The sequence below is a fragment of the Macrobrachium rosenbergii genome, chromosome 17 (genome assembly GCF_040412425.1).
Source record: "Macrobrachium rosenbergii isolate ZJJX-2024 chromosome 17, ASM4041242v1, whole genome shotgun sequence".
Classification (NCBI taxonomy): Eukaryota; Metazoa; Arthropoda; class Malacostraca; order Decapoda; family Palaemonidae; genus Macrobrachium; species Macrobrachium rosenbergii.
In genome coordinates this window covers 30635765-30650764 of record NC_089757.1, presented here as the reverse complement: position 1 = coordinate 30650764, position 15000 = coordinate 30635765, and the positions used below count along the sequence as shown (strand labels likewise).

Sequence of the window (15000 nt, the reverse complement as noted above, 5' to 3'; positions counted from 1 at the left end):
CTCTCTCTCGCCGCAAATAATGTAAGTGATGTGCCTTCACTTCACAAACGAGAGAGAGAGTCACATGCCGTCAGCGGAATGAGATAATTAATAGGTTGTCTGTCTACTGAGAGAGAGAGAGAGAGAGAGAGAGAGAGAATCTAGGAGCTTGCTTAGTTCAGCTAAAGCTGAAAAAAAGTGTTCGTAAGTATGAAAAAGAGAGAGAGAGAGAGAGAGAGTAGAGGAATCATGCACGCACACATAAGCACACACACACACACACCCGCTCAGAGGATGTTTACACTGCTGGGTTGCTTGCTGCGGCGCTGGCGGCTAATTCTTTCCCACATCACCAAAATCCATACTCAGTCCACTTCGTCGAGCAGTTTCTCACATGGCTAGACAACCTTGATTGATATAAACAACTCGCCAGCGATTATCCACATGGACCAAACTTCCTGCTACCAGCAACGATCTAGTATACCTCTTCAAAAGGACAAAACTCTAACAGAAGCCTTTACGGATGAATTGCGATCCCGGGCGAAATGCAACGCGATGACCGGCAGGAGTGATTAAGAGGATCGAATGAGCGACGACGGAGCATTAGCTATCGTTCAGAGCGAGCTTTTACTACTGTGTGGAACAGAGTCGAAGCTGCCGAACGCTCAGGAAAAGTAACAGTAAGTTAGTAAGGTCGCCCCGAGACTGGCCTCCTGTGAACGTGACCGCTGGTGCAGCTCTGCGCGAGAGAGAGAGAGAGAGAGAGAGAGAGTGTATGATACCGGCCAATAATGGGTTCGCGCCTTCAACGTAGCCTGTCATTTTGATTTACAACTCACGAGACTAATGATTGAATGGGCAAAGGATTCGTGAGACGGAGACGGGTACGAAAACCAGCGCAAAATCCTCTATCTTTCTTGAGGATGAAGAAAAAAAAAGGATTGAAGATTGAAATTACATGAATTAACTTGAAAATAGACAATTACTGCTGCGAAACACTGAATAAATAAATAACTACATCCAAACACACACATACATATATGTGTATATGTATGTATATATATATATATATATATATATATATCTATATATATACATATACTCTATATATGTGTATATATATATATATATATATATATATATATGTATACTCTCTCTATATATATATATATATATATATATATATATATATATATATATTCGTAAATACAATCTAGTGAAGGAAAATATAGATCTGAAGTGAAACGTTATGAAATAAGGGCGTATCATGTACAATTATACAAGAGCATAGTTAGATCAGATCAGTCGAAAGTGAGAGGAGAAAAAAAATCGAGTAATAAAAATAGATATTTGGGAGAAACGTCAACAGACAAAAGGATTCAAGAATAAAAATGTATACAGATAGATTCTGTATATAGTGAATACATTTCTGGGCACGATGGAGTGAGTATTTGAAGATACGTAGACTGTAGAATTTGGAAAAAATCCGAACTGAATGATGCAAAAGTGGAAAAGGTTAGTTGGGGAAGTTTGAGAATACTTATGGAAATGTAGGCTGGAAAATCCAGGGAAGCAATTAAGAGGATGAGGCAGGGAAAGACACAGGAAATAGATTGGTGAAAAGAATGTATAATCCGAAAGTGTTAGGAAAGAGAGAGAGAGAGAGAGAGAGAGAGAGAGAGAGAGAGAGAGAGAGAGAGAGAGAGAGAGAGAGAGACACCTACAAAGTGCTGGATAGCTTGAATGAACGAGGTACTGAAAGGACCTTACTATCCAGAAAAGCAAGAGTGTACATGAGATAAGAAATGAATGATACAGTGTGTGTGTGTGTGTGTGTGTGTAAGGGGTTTAGACACACTGCTGAAGAGCACTGTATGTAAGTGTATAGAATTATTGATTTTGCGGACGTTTTCTGCACGGCGGTTCATCCACGTTTCAGATGATAAAAATATGAATTAGGTATGACGGCTTTCTTTTCTTTTGTGAAATCACTTCCAGATAAGAAACAAGTAAAAAATGCGCCGAAGAACTTCGGTGCAATCGAGTTTTCTGTACAGAGTATAATGCTGTATGAAACTCTCAGCCACGGCCCATGAAACTCTCAGCCGGCCGAGGTGGCCTGTGTTGTTGCGTTGCCAGACGCACGATCATGGCTAGCTTTAGCCTTAACTAAAATAAGAACTACTGAGGGTAGAGGGCTGCAATTTGTCATGTTTGATGATTGGAGGGTGGATGACCAACACACCAATTTGCAGCCCTTTAGCCTCAGTCGTTTTTTAGATCTGAGGACGGACAGAAAAAGTGCGGACGGACAGACAAATATCCATCTCAATAGTTTTCTTTTACAGAAAAATAAACGGTAAGCTTAACGTTGAAAAATAAAAAAATAAAATATCTACCGGCATGTATAAGATTGTCAGGAAACCGATGAATCACATCACCAACAAACGTGGCGGACAAATTACGAGTAAAACAAAGAACGGAAAAAGACTAAGCGCGTGTAAAGCAATGTAGCACTTATCAGCCCCCGCGAGTTGATTACGCCGTATCTAAATGGGACCTCTTTGTCTGGAAACGCTTCAAGTTTCGTGAAATGTACATCGATCGGCGATAGAAATTAGATTACTCCACTGCTCTGCCTTGATCACGTTCAAAATAAGTCTAATGAAGAGTGCGTTTTATAGCTAATATAAAAATTAATCTTAGGAGTGATTGGGAAGAAACGGATGATGAAAATTTAATGCACATCGATCATCGATAGTAATTAGATAACGCTGATAGTTCTGCGTTGATCACATTCGAAATAAGTCTAATGAGTGTACTTTATATCTATTATAAAAATTAATCTTAGGAGTGATTGGGAGGAAACAGATGAAGAAATGTACATCGATCATCGACAGAAATTAGACTATGTTGATTGTTCTACGTTGATCACATTCAAAATAAGTCTAATGAAGAGTGTATTTGATAGCTAATATAAAAATTATACTTAGGAGTGATTGGGAAGAAACAGATGAAGAACCGTTCAGAACGAACCAAACCAATCACTGATCACAATCAAAAGTAGCCACTGTAAAATGTAACCTTAATAAAGATTGGGAAGAAATAGACGAAGCGCCAACGTTCAGAGAGAACCAATAATCATCCCAAGACGCCGATTGATCCAAGCTACGAATCCAAACAGGACCGGGTCGGTAATTTGGGGGGTAAAACTAGCAAAGCTCTGTTTTGGTACGCTCGCTGCTTCCTCGAACTTATTAATATTTGGAGGACGTGAGTCTACTGCTGTACAGACTCTGGAAGAAGAAGAAGCGCGTTGCTAATCCAAGCCATCTTCCGGGAGACATTATGTTTTTCTCTCTCTCTCTCTCTCTCTCTCTGTTTCTCTCTTTAAATATATATATATATATATATATATATATATATGTGTGTGTACATATAAACACACACATATATATATATAAATATATATATATATATATATATATATATATATATATATATATATATATATATATATATATATATATATTATTCTGCATTCTTCAGATAATGGCTGACATTCATTCACTTTTATATGAAGTAACCACAGAGAGAGAGAGAGAGAGAGAGAGAGAGAGAGAGAGAGAGAGAGAGAGAGAGAGAGAGAGAGAGAATATGTGTATACATATATATATATATATATATATATATATATATATATATATATTCTTCATTCTTCAGATAATGGCTGATATTCATTCACTGTATATAAAGTAACCAGAGAGAGAGAGAGAGAGAGAGAGAGAGAGAGAGAGAGAGAGAGAGAGAGAGAGAGAGAGAGAGAGAGAGAGAGAACAAAGGAATCGGAGAGGAGAGACTTTCTATTATGAGATTGAGGGCGGCAGGTGCCAATTTACTCGTAAGGTACATTTCGTAATCTGGGGATCCAATACCAAGAGAACAATCTTCCAATATACAAAAGGAAAGGCTTCCACAAAATACAATTCTAAAAGGAACATCGAAGACAATCAAAGTGATGCAATGTATTACACAATTCCACAGGCTATAAACATGGAATCAAATTATTAAATCTTAAAAGAGAAATAAGTTACGGTAATATTGTAGTTAGTTTCCCACTTAATCATTCGTTTTTATAATCAAGTGGTAAAACTTTGCTACTGAAATACGTCTTTAAACTGAAATAAATGAACGTAATATGATAGTTAATCTTCCAATTAAATCATTCTTTTTAATAATTAAGTATTTAATTTTGCCACTGAAATCAATTACCGTAATATTGTAGTTATTTTTCCAGTTACATAATGCGTTTTTATAATTAAGTACTAAATCTTTAAACTGTAATAAGTTACCGTAATACAGTTGTTATATCTCCAGTTAAATTATTTATTATTTATAATTATCTAAGGACATCTACAATCACAGAAAAACTCGAGCATTTTAAGTCAATAATGACGTAGAATATAACCTTGATTTTAAACGTACCTAATTATTCTGGGCTTATCGCCTATCCTAGTACAAAGCGTATCAGTAAGTTGCATGCGTTTCGATTATATATCAAAATTTCGCATGCATGCAAGCGCGTGAAGTCACAACAGCCTTTTAGATTCGAAGAAAACTCAGATCTAAGATAAGTCCACGTACCGTTCGCCGCACGTGGCAAAAGATGAATGTAGTTGGAAAAATGATCACCGTTCGATTATCAATAGAGAATTGGTCAGTGAGATTCGAAGTGATATATATAATATATATATATATATATATATATATATATATATATATATATATATATATATATATATATATATAGATAGATAGATAGATAGATATAGATATATATAAATAATATATTAATATATATATATAATATATTATATAAATATATATACATTAACTTTATCACATACACAATTGTTCTGTGCATTAGTAGAATTACTAAAACGACCTCATTCAAACTGGATGGTATCTAACGGAGTTTTTTATTCAGAAAAAGTTACAAGCTTTCTTGGACAAACAGTCCACATTATCAAGTATCCGTACAATCTGCGGATACTTGATACTTGATAATGTGGACTGTTTGTCCAAGAAAGCTTGTAACTTTTTCTGACTAAAAAACTCCGTTAGATACCATCCAGTTTGAATGAGGTCCTTTTAGTAATATATATACATATATATAATATATATATTTATATATATAAATATATATACGGGTATATATTATATATACATACATATGGGGCAGACCAACTTATACAAAACAAGTTCCGTGCCCTAATTAAAGGAAACTCATTTGAATCCTAATGACAGGAAGGAAGTGCCTATCGTGCGTTTAATTGACGCATCTTTTCAGCTCCGTGAGCTCAACGGATACGTCACGTGACCAGTTGCACTTCCGGCAAAAGGTGTGGAATTTGCTACTGTTGTGTCGAGTGAATCAACTAATCAACAAGAATACGTTATGGGTGGACGACTGACGTGGAACCACCATTAGGCAATTGTGTTACGTTAGCTTAAGATCTGCTGGGCCAAAATGATTACGTGAGTGACGTAACTGTATACCTGATGATGTGTTCAGGTAGATAAATAAGGTACCTGTATGAGTGTATGTGTATGTATATATATATATATATATATATATATATATATATATATATATATATATATATATATATATATATACATTGCCTCATTGATTTTTTCGTATAATATCCAAGGTTTGTCAAATTAACTAAACTGGTAAACAATACAGAGTGTATGTTTATATATGCATGATAATAAGAAAACTTATTAAAATAAATTCTCCTTACAGACACAAAAAAAAATACAGGGTAGCTGCCCTTTTGATGTTTAAATAATAATTGTTTAAAAGTAGTGGGATAAAGTTTCATTAAGTTTTAATGCACTCTTAAAATAAATTTCTATATAAACAACCAACTGCGTCTGAAACAAATTCCAGGAAAAAAACTTCTTAGTAATTAATGGCAGAAATCGAGAACGACCATCAGAATACAAATAAAATGTAAACACAATAATTCATTTTATATACTACCCATCTTAATGAACGTGTACCATTTTGACTGAGAACTAAAAACAGATGCGAACTAAAAACAGATGCATTCCATATTACGCAACTGTGTCATGGAAGAAAGAGGTTTCTATCTATAAATTTTACAGCAGCTATAAAACCAGACATCTGATGAACCAGGAAATATCCCAAGCTGTCATTAATCCCGTTCTCCGTGTAATACTTACGCAGGAAGAATATATATATATTACTAACTGCAATTTTTCTTTTGGGGGAATTTGATGGAAAAACACATTTCTTGAGTGTCAATTAAGAACAGATTAATTAATCTAAAAAAACTCAACTTTCTCTTATTATTATTCATACAAATACAGAATATATAAATTTTAACAAACAAACACACAGATTATATATATACATATATATATATATGTATATATATATATATATATATATATATGTATATATATATATATATATAATATATATATATATATATATATATATATATATATACATATGTGTGTGTGTGTATGTACGTATGTATGTGTGCTTGTGTGTGTGTGTACTTGCAAGTTTGCTACACACGTGAAGCAACTGCGTTCTGCTAGAAGGGCGCCGATGATAAATATAACAATTCCCAGAATGACAACAGATTACTACGACAGACACCTATCATTATCAAACACGGCGCATCCGACGGAGTCCTTTAAAAGCACAAACGGCGTAAGACGCACACCACAAGAAGACAATCCCGAAGATCCTGAAGGACGTCTGTTCCATCCGAACGCTACCCAAGCGAGATCTTTGATGACGGTGTCATTCGCCCTCCTTCCTTCTGCGCCGTCTCCAGTTTCGGGACCCTCCTTAACGACTCTATCGTTCGCGTCGTAAGGTGGACTAATAGTCAAAATTTCGATTCCAATTATCGGGTAACTGCTTTCGCTGCTGAGAGGGGGATTCCCCTTCTCGCTTATGTATGCATTTCTCCGTTTCACTGTTCCCTAACAACGTAACAGTCAACAGATTTGGACGGCATGTTAACAAGGAGCTCCTAGAATATATTGGGTGAAAAGCCTAGGGGAGTATGCAGTCTCTCTCTCTCTCTCTCTCTCTCTCTCTCTCTCTCTCTCTCTCTCTCTCTCTCTCTCTCTCTTTTGTTTACACTGGCCAGCTGGCTGACTAAGAGCCAAATATGACCTTATGAAAAAAGGCGGGGGAAGGAAAGGAATTTCTCAAGACAGGAGCAAAATACGTAGCACAAACACACAGATTCTCGCCGCCGGAATCGCATGCATAACATCACGTCTTGGGTGACACGCAAAAAAATTCCCCGTTTCCTATGAATGAGGGTCAACAAAGAGCCCTTTCCCACTTTTAAAGAATAAATCTCTCCGCTCAGGGCAGCGGCAGTCTTGGGCTGGCGTGAATAAGATGGCACGGGCGTTTTGCCCTCCCTCGCCGACATTGCACTTGTTATCGACAGCGTAAATCGCCTTCGGATTCATTCGGTCTCTGGCTCTTAAACAAACTGGCCCAAGCATCGTCAGATTGACACGTGTGTGAGGAGGAGGGAGGAGGAAGAATAAGCGGAGGAGGAGGACGACGACGACGAGGAGGAGGAGGAGAAGCAGCAGCAGCAGGAGAGGAGGAGGAGGAGGAGGAGGAGGGGAGGAGAGGAGGAGGAGGAGGAGGAGGAGGAGAAAAATGAGGAGGAGGAGGAGGAAGAGGAGATGCAGCAGCAGCAGCAGCGGCAGGAGGAGGAGGAGGAGGGAGGAGGAGGAGAGGAGGAGGAGGAGGGAGGAGGAGGAGGAGGAGGAGGAGGAGGAGGGGGAGAATAATGAGGAGGAGGAGGTGCAGGAGGAGGAGGAGGAGGAGGAGGAGGGGAGGAGGAGGAGGAGGAGGAGGAGGAGGAGGAGGGGAGAATAATGAGGAGGAGGAGAAAAATGAGGAGAAACAGGAGGAGGAGGAGGAGGAAGCGGAGACGCAGGAGCGCAGCATCAGCCTCTTTTGCATCAGCCTCGCCTTTCACAACGTTCCGTCCCAGGGACGGCTCGGCGGCGGCTGGCTGTTGTTGCATCGCTTCCCTTAATCATCTGTCATTACACGCACAAGGATTGCATACGTATGAGTCATCAATCATTTTCGACCGAGAGGATCATAAATGAATGAGCCAGTTGTCAATTCTTCAGTGACTCATCGAGTTGTTGTTGTTGTTCGCGTTCCATTTGTTCTCGTTTCTTTATTGGTTTAATTGCGCGAATCTTATTCTCTCAGCTCAATGTTGTTCATTGTCATCTTTTTCCTCTCAATAAAGACTGGCCTTCCATTTATATATTAAGCTTAAGACCCTCTATAAAGGATAATTTCTTCTGAGATTATTCCGAGCTCCCATAAAATCTCCTCTATTAGTAACTAAGAGCCCGCTAATATTGTCTGTATAACTAAAATGGAATCAAAATTGCATTCAGTTGCAGAATTCAAATTACTTAGAAAGTAATCCCATTTACATCAATCAAAAGAAAAGCAACAGATATCTTCTTTTTTTTATTAACTGTAGTAAAGCTATTCTCTTAATTGGTCCTTCCTCAACATAAACTATCTCGATACCAGAAGTATACCACAGGTGGGCCAGCCCCACGAAAAATGACCTCCCGTTGTTAATTGGGAAGAACATTCTGGCATAAGAAACCTCTTATCAGTAACAGTGACTAATTACTTAGAAGCTTCGTGGTTTAAGAAAAAATAATGAGAAATTAAACCGCAGGAGGAGGAAGTTATTAGAAGTGAGGGTGTAATTATATGACAAAATGAGGCAAAATTGTAAACTACAACGTACAGCTGCGAAAAGCAAGCGAAAACTAGCCTTGAATAATCTTAAATAGTAATTAGATAAAAAAACAATTGCTTGAAAATGTCACTTTAGAGAGTGGTCAAGCAATAATCACACTTCCAACTAGAACAGGGACAAGTAGGAATACGAGATAAAATAGAGAAAATGAGATGACGCAGAATGCTAATGAATGGAAAAAATCCTGACGTTTTATTAAGAGAACTCCAACAAATAAAGAGACAACATAAGGACAAAAAAGTATACTGAAGAATAAATAAATAGAAATGGGAGAAACGGAAAAATGAAAAGTCTGGAAGACGAGAGCTGGAATGAAGATCATCATCGTCAGGAGGAGGAGGAGGAGGAGGAGGAGGAGGAGGAGGAGGAGGAGGAGGAGGAGGAGGAGAAGTGCCACCAGGAAAAGATGATCAGGCGGCATCCCTCACTCAAGGGTTCTAGGGGTCAATCATCTGCCATTGGACGCTCCTTCCCTGCTTGGCCGGCGTCCATAAGGATACGGGCTGGGGGACTCCCTCCTCCTCCTCCTCCTCCTTATTAGAGGGCATTGGTATGAATGGGTTCCGTTCATGCCATACTGACAAGGAAGCCAAATCAGTTGATTATGATATCGCTTTATCGTCGATTCTTCAAAAATAGTCATCAAATCTTTCCGTTCTGGGCTCAGATACTTGTTCTCTACGGCATCTTTTCAGGAAGCTTTCTAATCTAATGTAATAATTACAGGTATCGATTTTCCACTTCTCTGTCAAGCTACATGCATAAAACACAGATGTGGGTTTTATTTATGGTTCTTTATCGTCAAGAGAAAATTCTGAGCCTCTCATAAGCTCTGATACAGGCGGAAATACGTAATAACCTGTACCATAATCTCAATACTAATGAATGGAGAAACTTCATAATCATAAGTCTTGGGGGGTAACGCCATAAATTTATTCAGCACAGTCTCCTCATAACAGAACAGAATTAGATATCTAGAGCACCATTATGGCTTGAATAAATTAGTACCTTGGTGAAAATGCCCCTTCTTGGCAGGGAAAGGCATGCAATATGCTAAGAACATTATAACTGGGGTTTTAATTCAAAGGTCATTTAAATTTTCACTACCACAAACCTTAGCAAAACGCTGTTTATAAAAAAAATAATCCATCAGGAATAGACGCCACTCCTTATGGAACGGATTTAAATCCTTATTTTCTGCTGGAGCAAAAAATTAATAATCTAACCTCCACATTGAGCAGCCATAATAATATAAATAACATCTGCGTGGCATTTCAAGCCAAGGCATTCTGTTCTCCCAAAAATAAGAATAAAATCCTCAACTCTCTTTCTTCCTTCATTCCCCCTCCTCCCCCCCTTTCCCCCACTCCATCCCACCTCCTCCTCCCCCCGGGGCCCGAGCGTATGGCACAGCCACAGCCAGACCCATTCCAGGGGCTCTCATAAAGTCACTCCGGGCCTCAATGAATACGAGGAAGGCCGCATCACATGGTTACCCTGATGGCTGACACAGGTGGGGGCACAAGCCTCTACAGCTGAAGGATGTGGTCGAATTAGCATACAAATTATCAATTACTGTGAGAAGCACATGTGGGTCAGTATCGAGGTGACCACAAATCTGATAAAAATTCTCCCAGTCAAGATGTCTCAACTCTCCTTTCTTTCCGCCAGACCGCTGGTTATTTAGGCCTGTTCTTTGACGCGATGTCCTTTCTATTTTGTCAGTTTCCCGACAGATGATACCAATCCCCCACTGAACGAATACCAAAGCATTATTCTTTACTTTACCGAAACAATTTTTAATTACATCGTACACAATCTTTCATAGTTTTTAAACCGTTATGTTTTCACGAAAAGTGAGGGTGACACGAATAAGTAAATATAAGAGGATTCAGGTATGATTTAAATATTAAAATGAATTAGGGCTTCACCCACCCAAACAAGTACTGTACTTTCTTTTATATTTATCTCAGCATCTTGTTGGACAATTTCTATTTTCATCGCTAATTAACAATATTATCGAACAAATTTTACACTATTTTAATTTAAAAAAAAACTTGAATTTCAGGCGCATGTTAAACATACACGCATACACATATAAATACACACACAAGGTATGAATGCATTAATTGTCCAGTTCACCATCCTTACTATTTTTTTTTCTGTCCCAAAACCTCAAAGCTTTTGAGGGCCAATGAGTCTGCGGTATGTCCCTCCTGGGCCTTTTGCATCAGTAGAGGGATTAGTTCATTGAGAAGACCTGGGAGAGTCAGGACCAGGTCAGCCCATATAGCTGTCAATGTCTCTTCAAAGGGGATGTTTATTTGGCAGCCGTATGTGTGCGCGCGCGCGAGCATGCTTTGAAGAGTGCGAACGTACCAGAGGTTGGGCATACCATGCACATGTTCAGAAGGCTTAACAATGAAAGGGAGCATATGTGGATTGGCTGGACATTGTTGTTGTTTCTGTCGTGTCTTGGGAAAAAGGTACTCTTAATGGGACATTTATTCTCCTTTCTCTCGGCTGGAAAGAGAAAAATATCTACGAGCACTGTTAAGTCACGAAAAGGAATGACTGATCGCATCAGACCATGAATGACTAGGCCCTATTGATCGAAGAGAAAAATGATGGCGGCTGATGTCAGTGTACCCGTATTAGACTGGAATTTCGTAAGATGATTGAAATTTAGATTTGTGTTCTCACGATATCTGAAACGCTTACTCGGGTACACGTGTTCGAACGAAAAGCGCAGGAATGAGAATCGCAGCTATAAAGAACAAACCAGCGATTAAAATATTGATTACAGAGTACGTCCCCTTTCGAAGATCTTTTAAGGCAATCTACAATGTTAGTCCTAAATTCCCCTAATACTAAGAAATAAATAAACTAAGAAATAAACAACCAGCACACGACCGGTTAAAGGAAAGTAAAACATTACAATAATCAACTATCCTATCAAAATATTCCTCCGAATCTCATTATCTCATAACTGATTAACTGAACGCCCTTAGCGGAATCCGGAAGAAGGAGAGAGGAAAAAAAAATAATAGCCTTCGGGATAGGATAATGATCCGAGTTTCAACATCCCAAGGTAATTCACACTTGATATGCATCGCTGAGACAGGAAAAGCATTGTAATAGATCTCCATCTCTTAGCTCAAGTGGTAAACTGGATCCCATGCACAGACTCTCTCTCTTTCTCTCTCTCTCTCTCTACGCTCACACACCGGGCTTATCGCATTTTATGTTTAGTTTCCTGCCCTCGGGCTCAACGACACTGGCTTCCGCTTATACACGCACGCTCACGCGCGAATCCCAAGAAAACGGAGCAGTGAAAATAAGAAAAAAAAAAGTCGGGTGCTTATTATTATTATTCTTTTTTTTTTTTTTTTTGTTGGTTCCATGACATTCCGCAGCGCTACCTCCAGTGCAAAAGCATATCGACTTATTAAAGGAATGATATCGTGTATTTTTTTCCTCTTTTAATACAATATGCGATATCATGTTTTTTAATAATACGCGTGTATATTATTTTTTTTTTGCGGGGGGGGTGGTGTTCCCATGACATTCCGCTGCGCTACCTTAAGTTCAAAAGCATATCGCCTTATTAAAAGAATGATATCGTGTTTTTTTTTTTTTAAATAGTATGCGATATTGTGTGTGTGTTTTTTTTTTTTATAATACGCGTGATTATCCACGGTTAAATTAAGACGGTCAAACAACGGGATGGCTAAAGGTTACATACAGTTGCTCTCGGCAAACAAAATATGGTCCCGCCGGGCCATGAGACCACGCTCAGTTTTACCTAATTTCGCCGTCATTGTCCCGGGCCATTTGTCCAGCTGATATTCTGCGGTTCGCGACCGGCCCCGATACAATCCAGTAGGCCGCGAGGCTTATTATAGGACAATACAATAAAAGGATACGTTTGTGGGAATACGACATTTGGAGTTATGCCTAATTTTTTTTTTTTTTTTTTTGAAGAAGTCATTTGTAAACACTTACGCTATGAGGACATGAATGAATGATTGCGTCATCTGTCATCTTTTTACGCGCAAGTGTCACATCCTGTACCGTTATTTACAATCTGCGGAGGAGTAATCGTTTAATTTCCTCATCAGCTACAATTCTCCTCGTATAATGCAAGAGGGAACTAACAACGTTAAAACAGAGATTCATCATTATAACTGTCGTATCTGGATTACTCAGGATATCCCAAGTCAATACTCAGACAATAACTAAAATACTGCCGATCCCATTTAATTCAAATTTCCATCATAAGTGGATAATGTTGCTTGTCAGTCACAAGAGTTATTCAGCTCAATAGTGAGTTAAGAATATAATTCTGTCATAAGAGTCATTCAGCTCAATAGTGGGTTAAGAAAACATAATTAAGTTCTCAGAAAGACATAATGTACAGTCACACAATTCATCAGAAAAAAATGTGCCTATTCATTGTCAATCAGTCCTTTTCCTGCGTATAACCAGTAACAAAGAACATTTCAAGGAACTCCTTCAAACCCGTTGAAGGAATAATGGTCTTCAAATATAAAATGTTCCTGAATAAACAACCACAGTGTTTCACGAATACGCAGTAAAACAGAGCTTAAGATTCTACAGAGTACAGATGATATTCCTTGTAATTCAACAAACTTGTGTATCAAAAATATGTATGTATTCATAAGCTTTTACCCAATGGCCAACAACAAGTTCGGTAAAGCTACAATTTCCATATCCCAAATGCATCTATTAAAAAAAATTATTTCGAAACAAGGCTTATAAACCAGCATCCCCCCAAAAAAGGTCGATTATACCATCTACAGAGAGAGAGAGAGAGAGAGAGAGAGAGAGAGAGAGAGAGAGAGAGAGAGCAACATAAGCAATGAAAATGATAACCACTCAAATAATCATAAGATTATCTTTTCTTTACCCTGGCATCAAGCAATGAAGTTTTATAACAACAATAACCCGTTTCCGCGAAGACCATGAATCATTACAGAAAAGTGTCCAGCGACCGAAGTTATCAGAAATAAAGAAATGTATGTACACACATTTATGCTTCACTGTACAGACCCCACACACACATACACTATAATTATATATATATATATATATATATATATATATATATATATATATATATATATATATATATATATAATTTGTTATATATCATATATAAATATATATATAAAAATATTTTATATATATATATATATATATATATATATATATATATATATATATATATATATATATATATGCACATATCCTATGCACATAAACACACACACACATATTCACAGAAACTGACCCAAGAAAGAGAAAGAACTTATCAACAGAGCCAAAATCGAAAGAAAACCATTGAGAGAGAGAGAGAGAGAGAGAGAGAGAGAGAGAGAGAGAGAGAGGAAGAGAGAAACAAAGAACAGATGCTCGTTGGGTACAACATTACCTGGGTGCGAGACTGGAAAGGGCTGCCGGTGTACTGCAAGAGAGCCAAGTAGTGGTCATTTGCAACTGTTGCCCTGGGAAGAGGATGGGGGTTTGGGGGGGAATGGGGAGGAATGGGGAACGGGAGGCTTAGGAATGAGGCATACTCTCATTCCATAGGTCATTCAAAGTACCCTCTTTAGTTCTTGTACTTTTAACAGTTAAATTTCCTTTTGAATTCTTCATTTTGATGCTTGTTCCATGTGAATAGGTTTCATCTACTGACATAATAATAAAATAACAATATCTTTCATATTTCCTTAAAGCAATGATTGGGTACTTATCTTATCTAGATAAACATCTAAATTTTGTTTTGTCCTTCTATAATCTGATGTTGCAAACACATTTCTATAGTAAATCTGTGCTTGATCAATGACTGAGTACTTATGTTATCTATAACCATATGAATTTTGTTTTGTCCTTCTATAGTTTAATGGTACAAACACATTTTAATTATACTTATGTGCTTGATAAATGAAAGTCTATAATGCCTCTTATTTCAACTTCTGACTAGGAATACTAATTCTTATTTTCTATTTACCATTCTTAATTAAAAACTACTAATGACTTAAAATTACGAAAACATATACAAGTTATCAGTATGTATATTGTTCGTTGCATTTATTGAGATGCATCTTGTAATTACAGTTAG

General features: G+C 37.7%; 1 protein-coding gene across 5 annotated transcripts in view; it reads right to left on the bottom strand.

Moving 5' to 3' along the window:
* LOC136847844 (homeobox protein abdominal-B-like) overlaps positions 1 to 15000 on the bottom strand; it is a 601387-nt gene that overhangs the window by 53241 nt on the left and 533146 nt on the right. For 2 of the 5 annotated variants that reach the window (XM_067119812.1, XM_067119815.1), the window contains one exon: positions 14311 to 14343. The exons of the other annotated variants lie outside the window; for them this stretch is intronic. In XM_067119812.1, coding sequence (XP_066975913.1) covers positions 14311 to 14343 — 33 coding nt within the window. The remainder of the gene's footprint in view (positions 1 to 14310; positions 14344 to 15000) is intronic. 5 annotated transcript variants of the gene reach the window in all.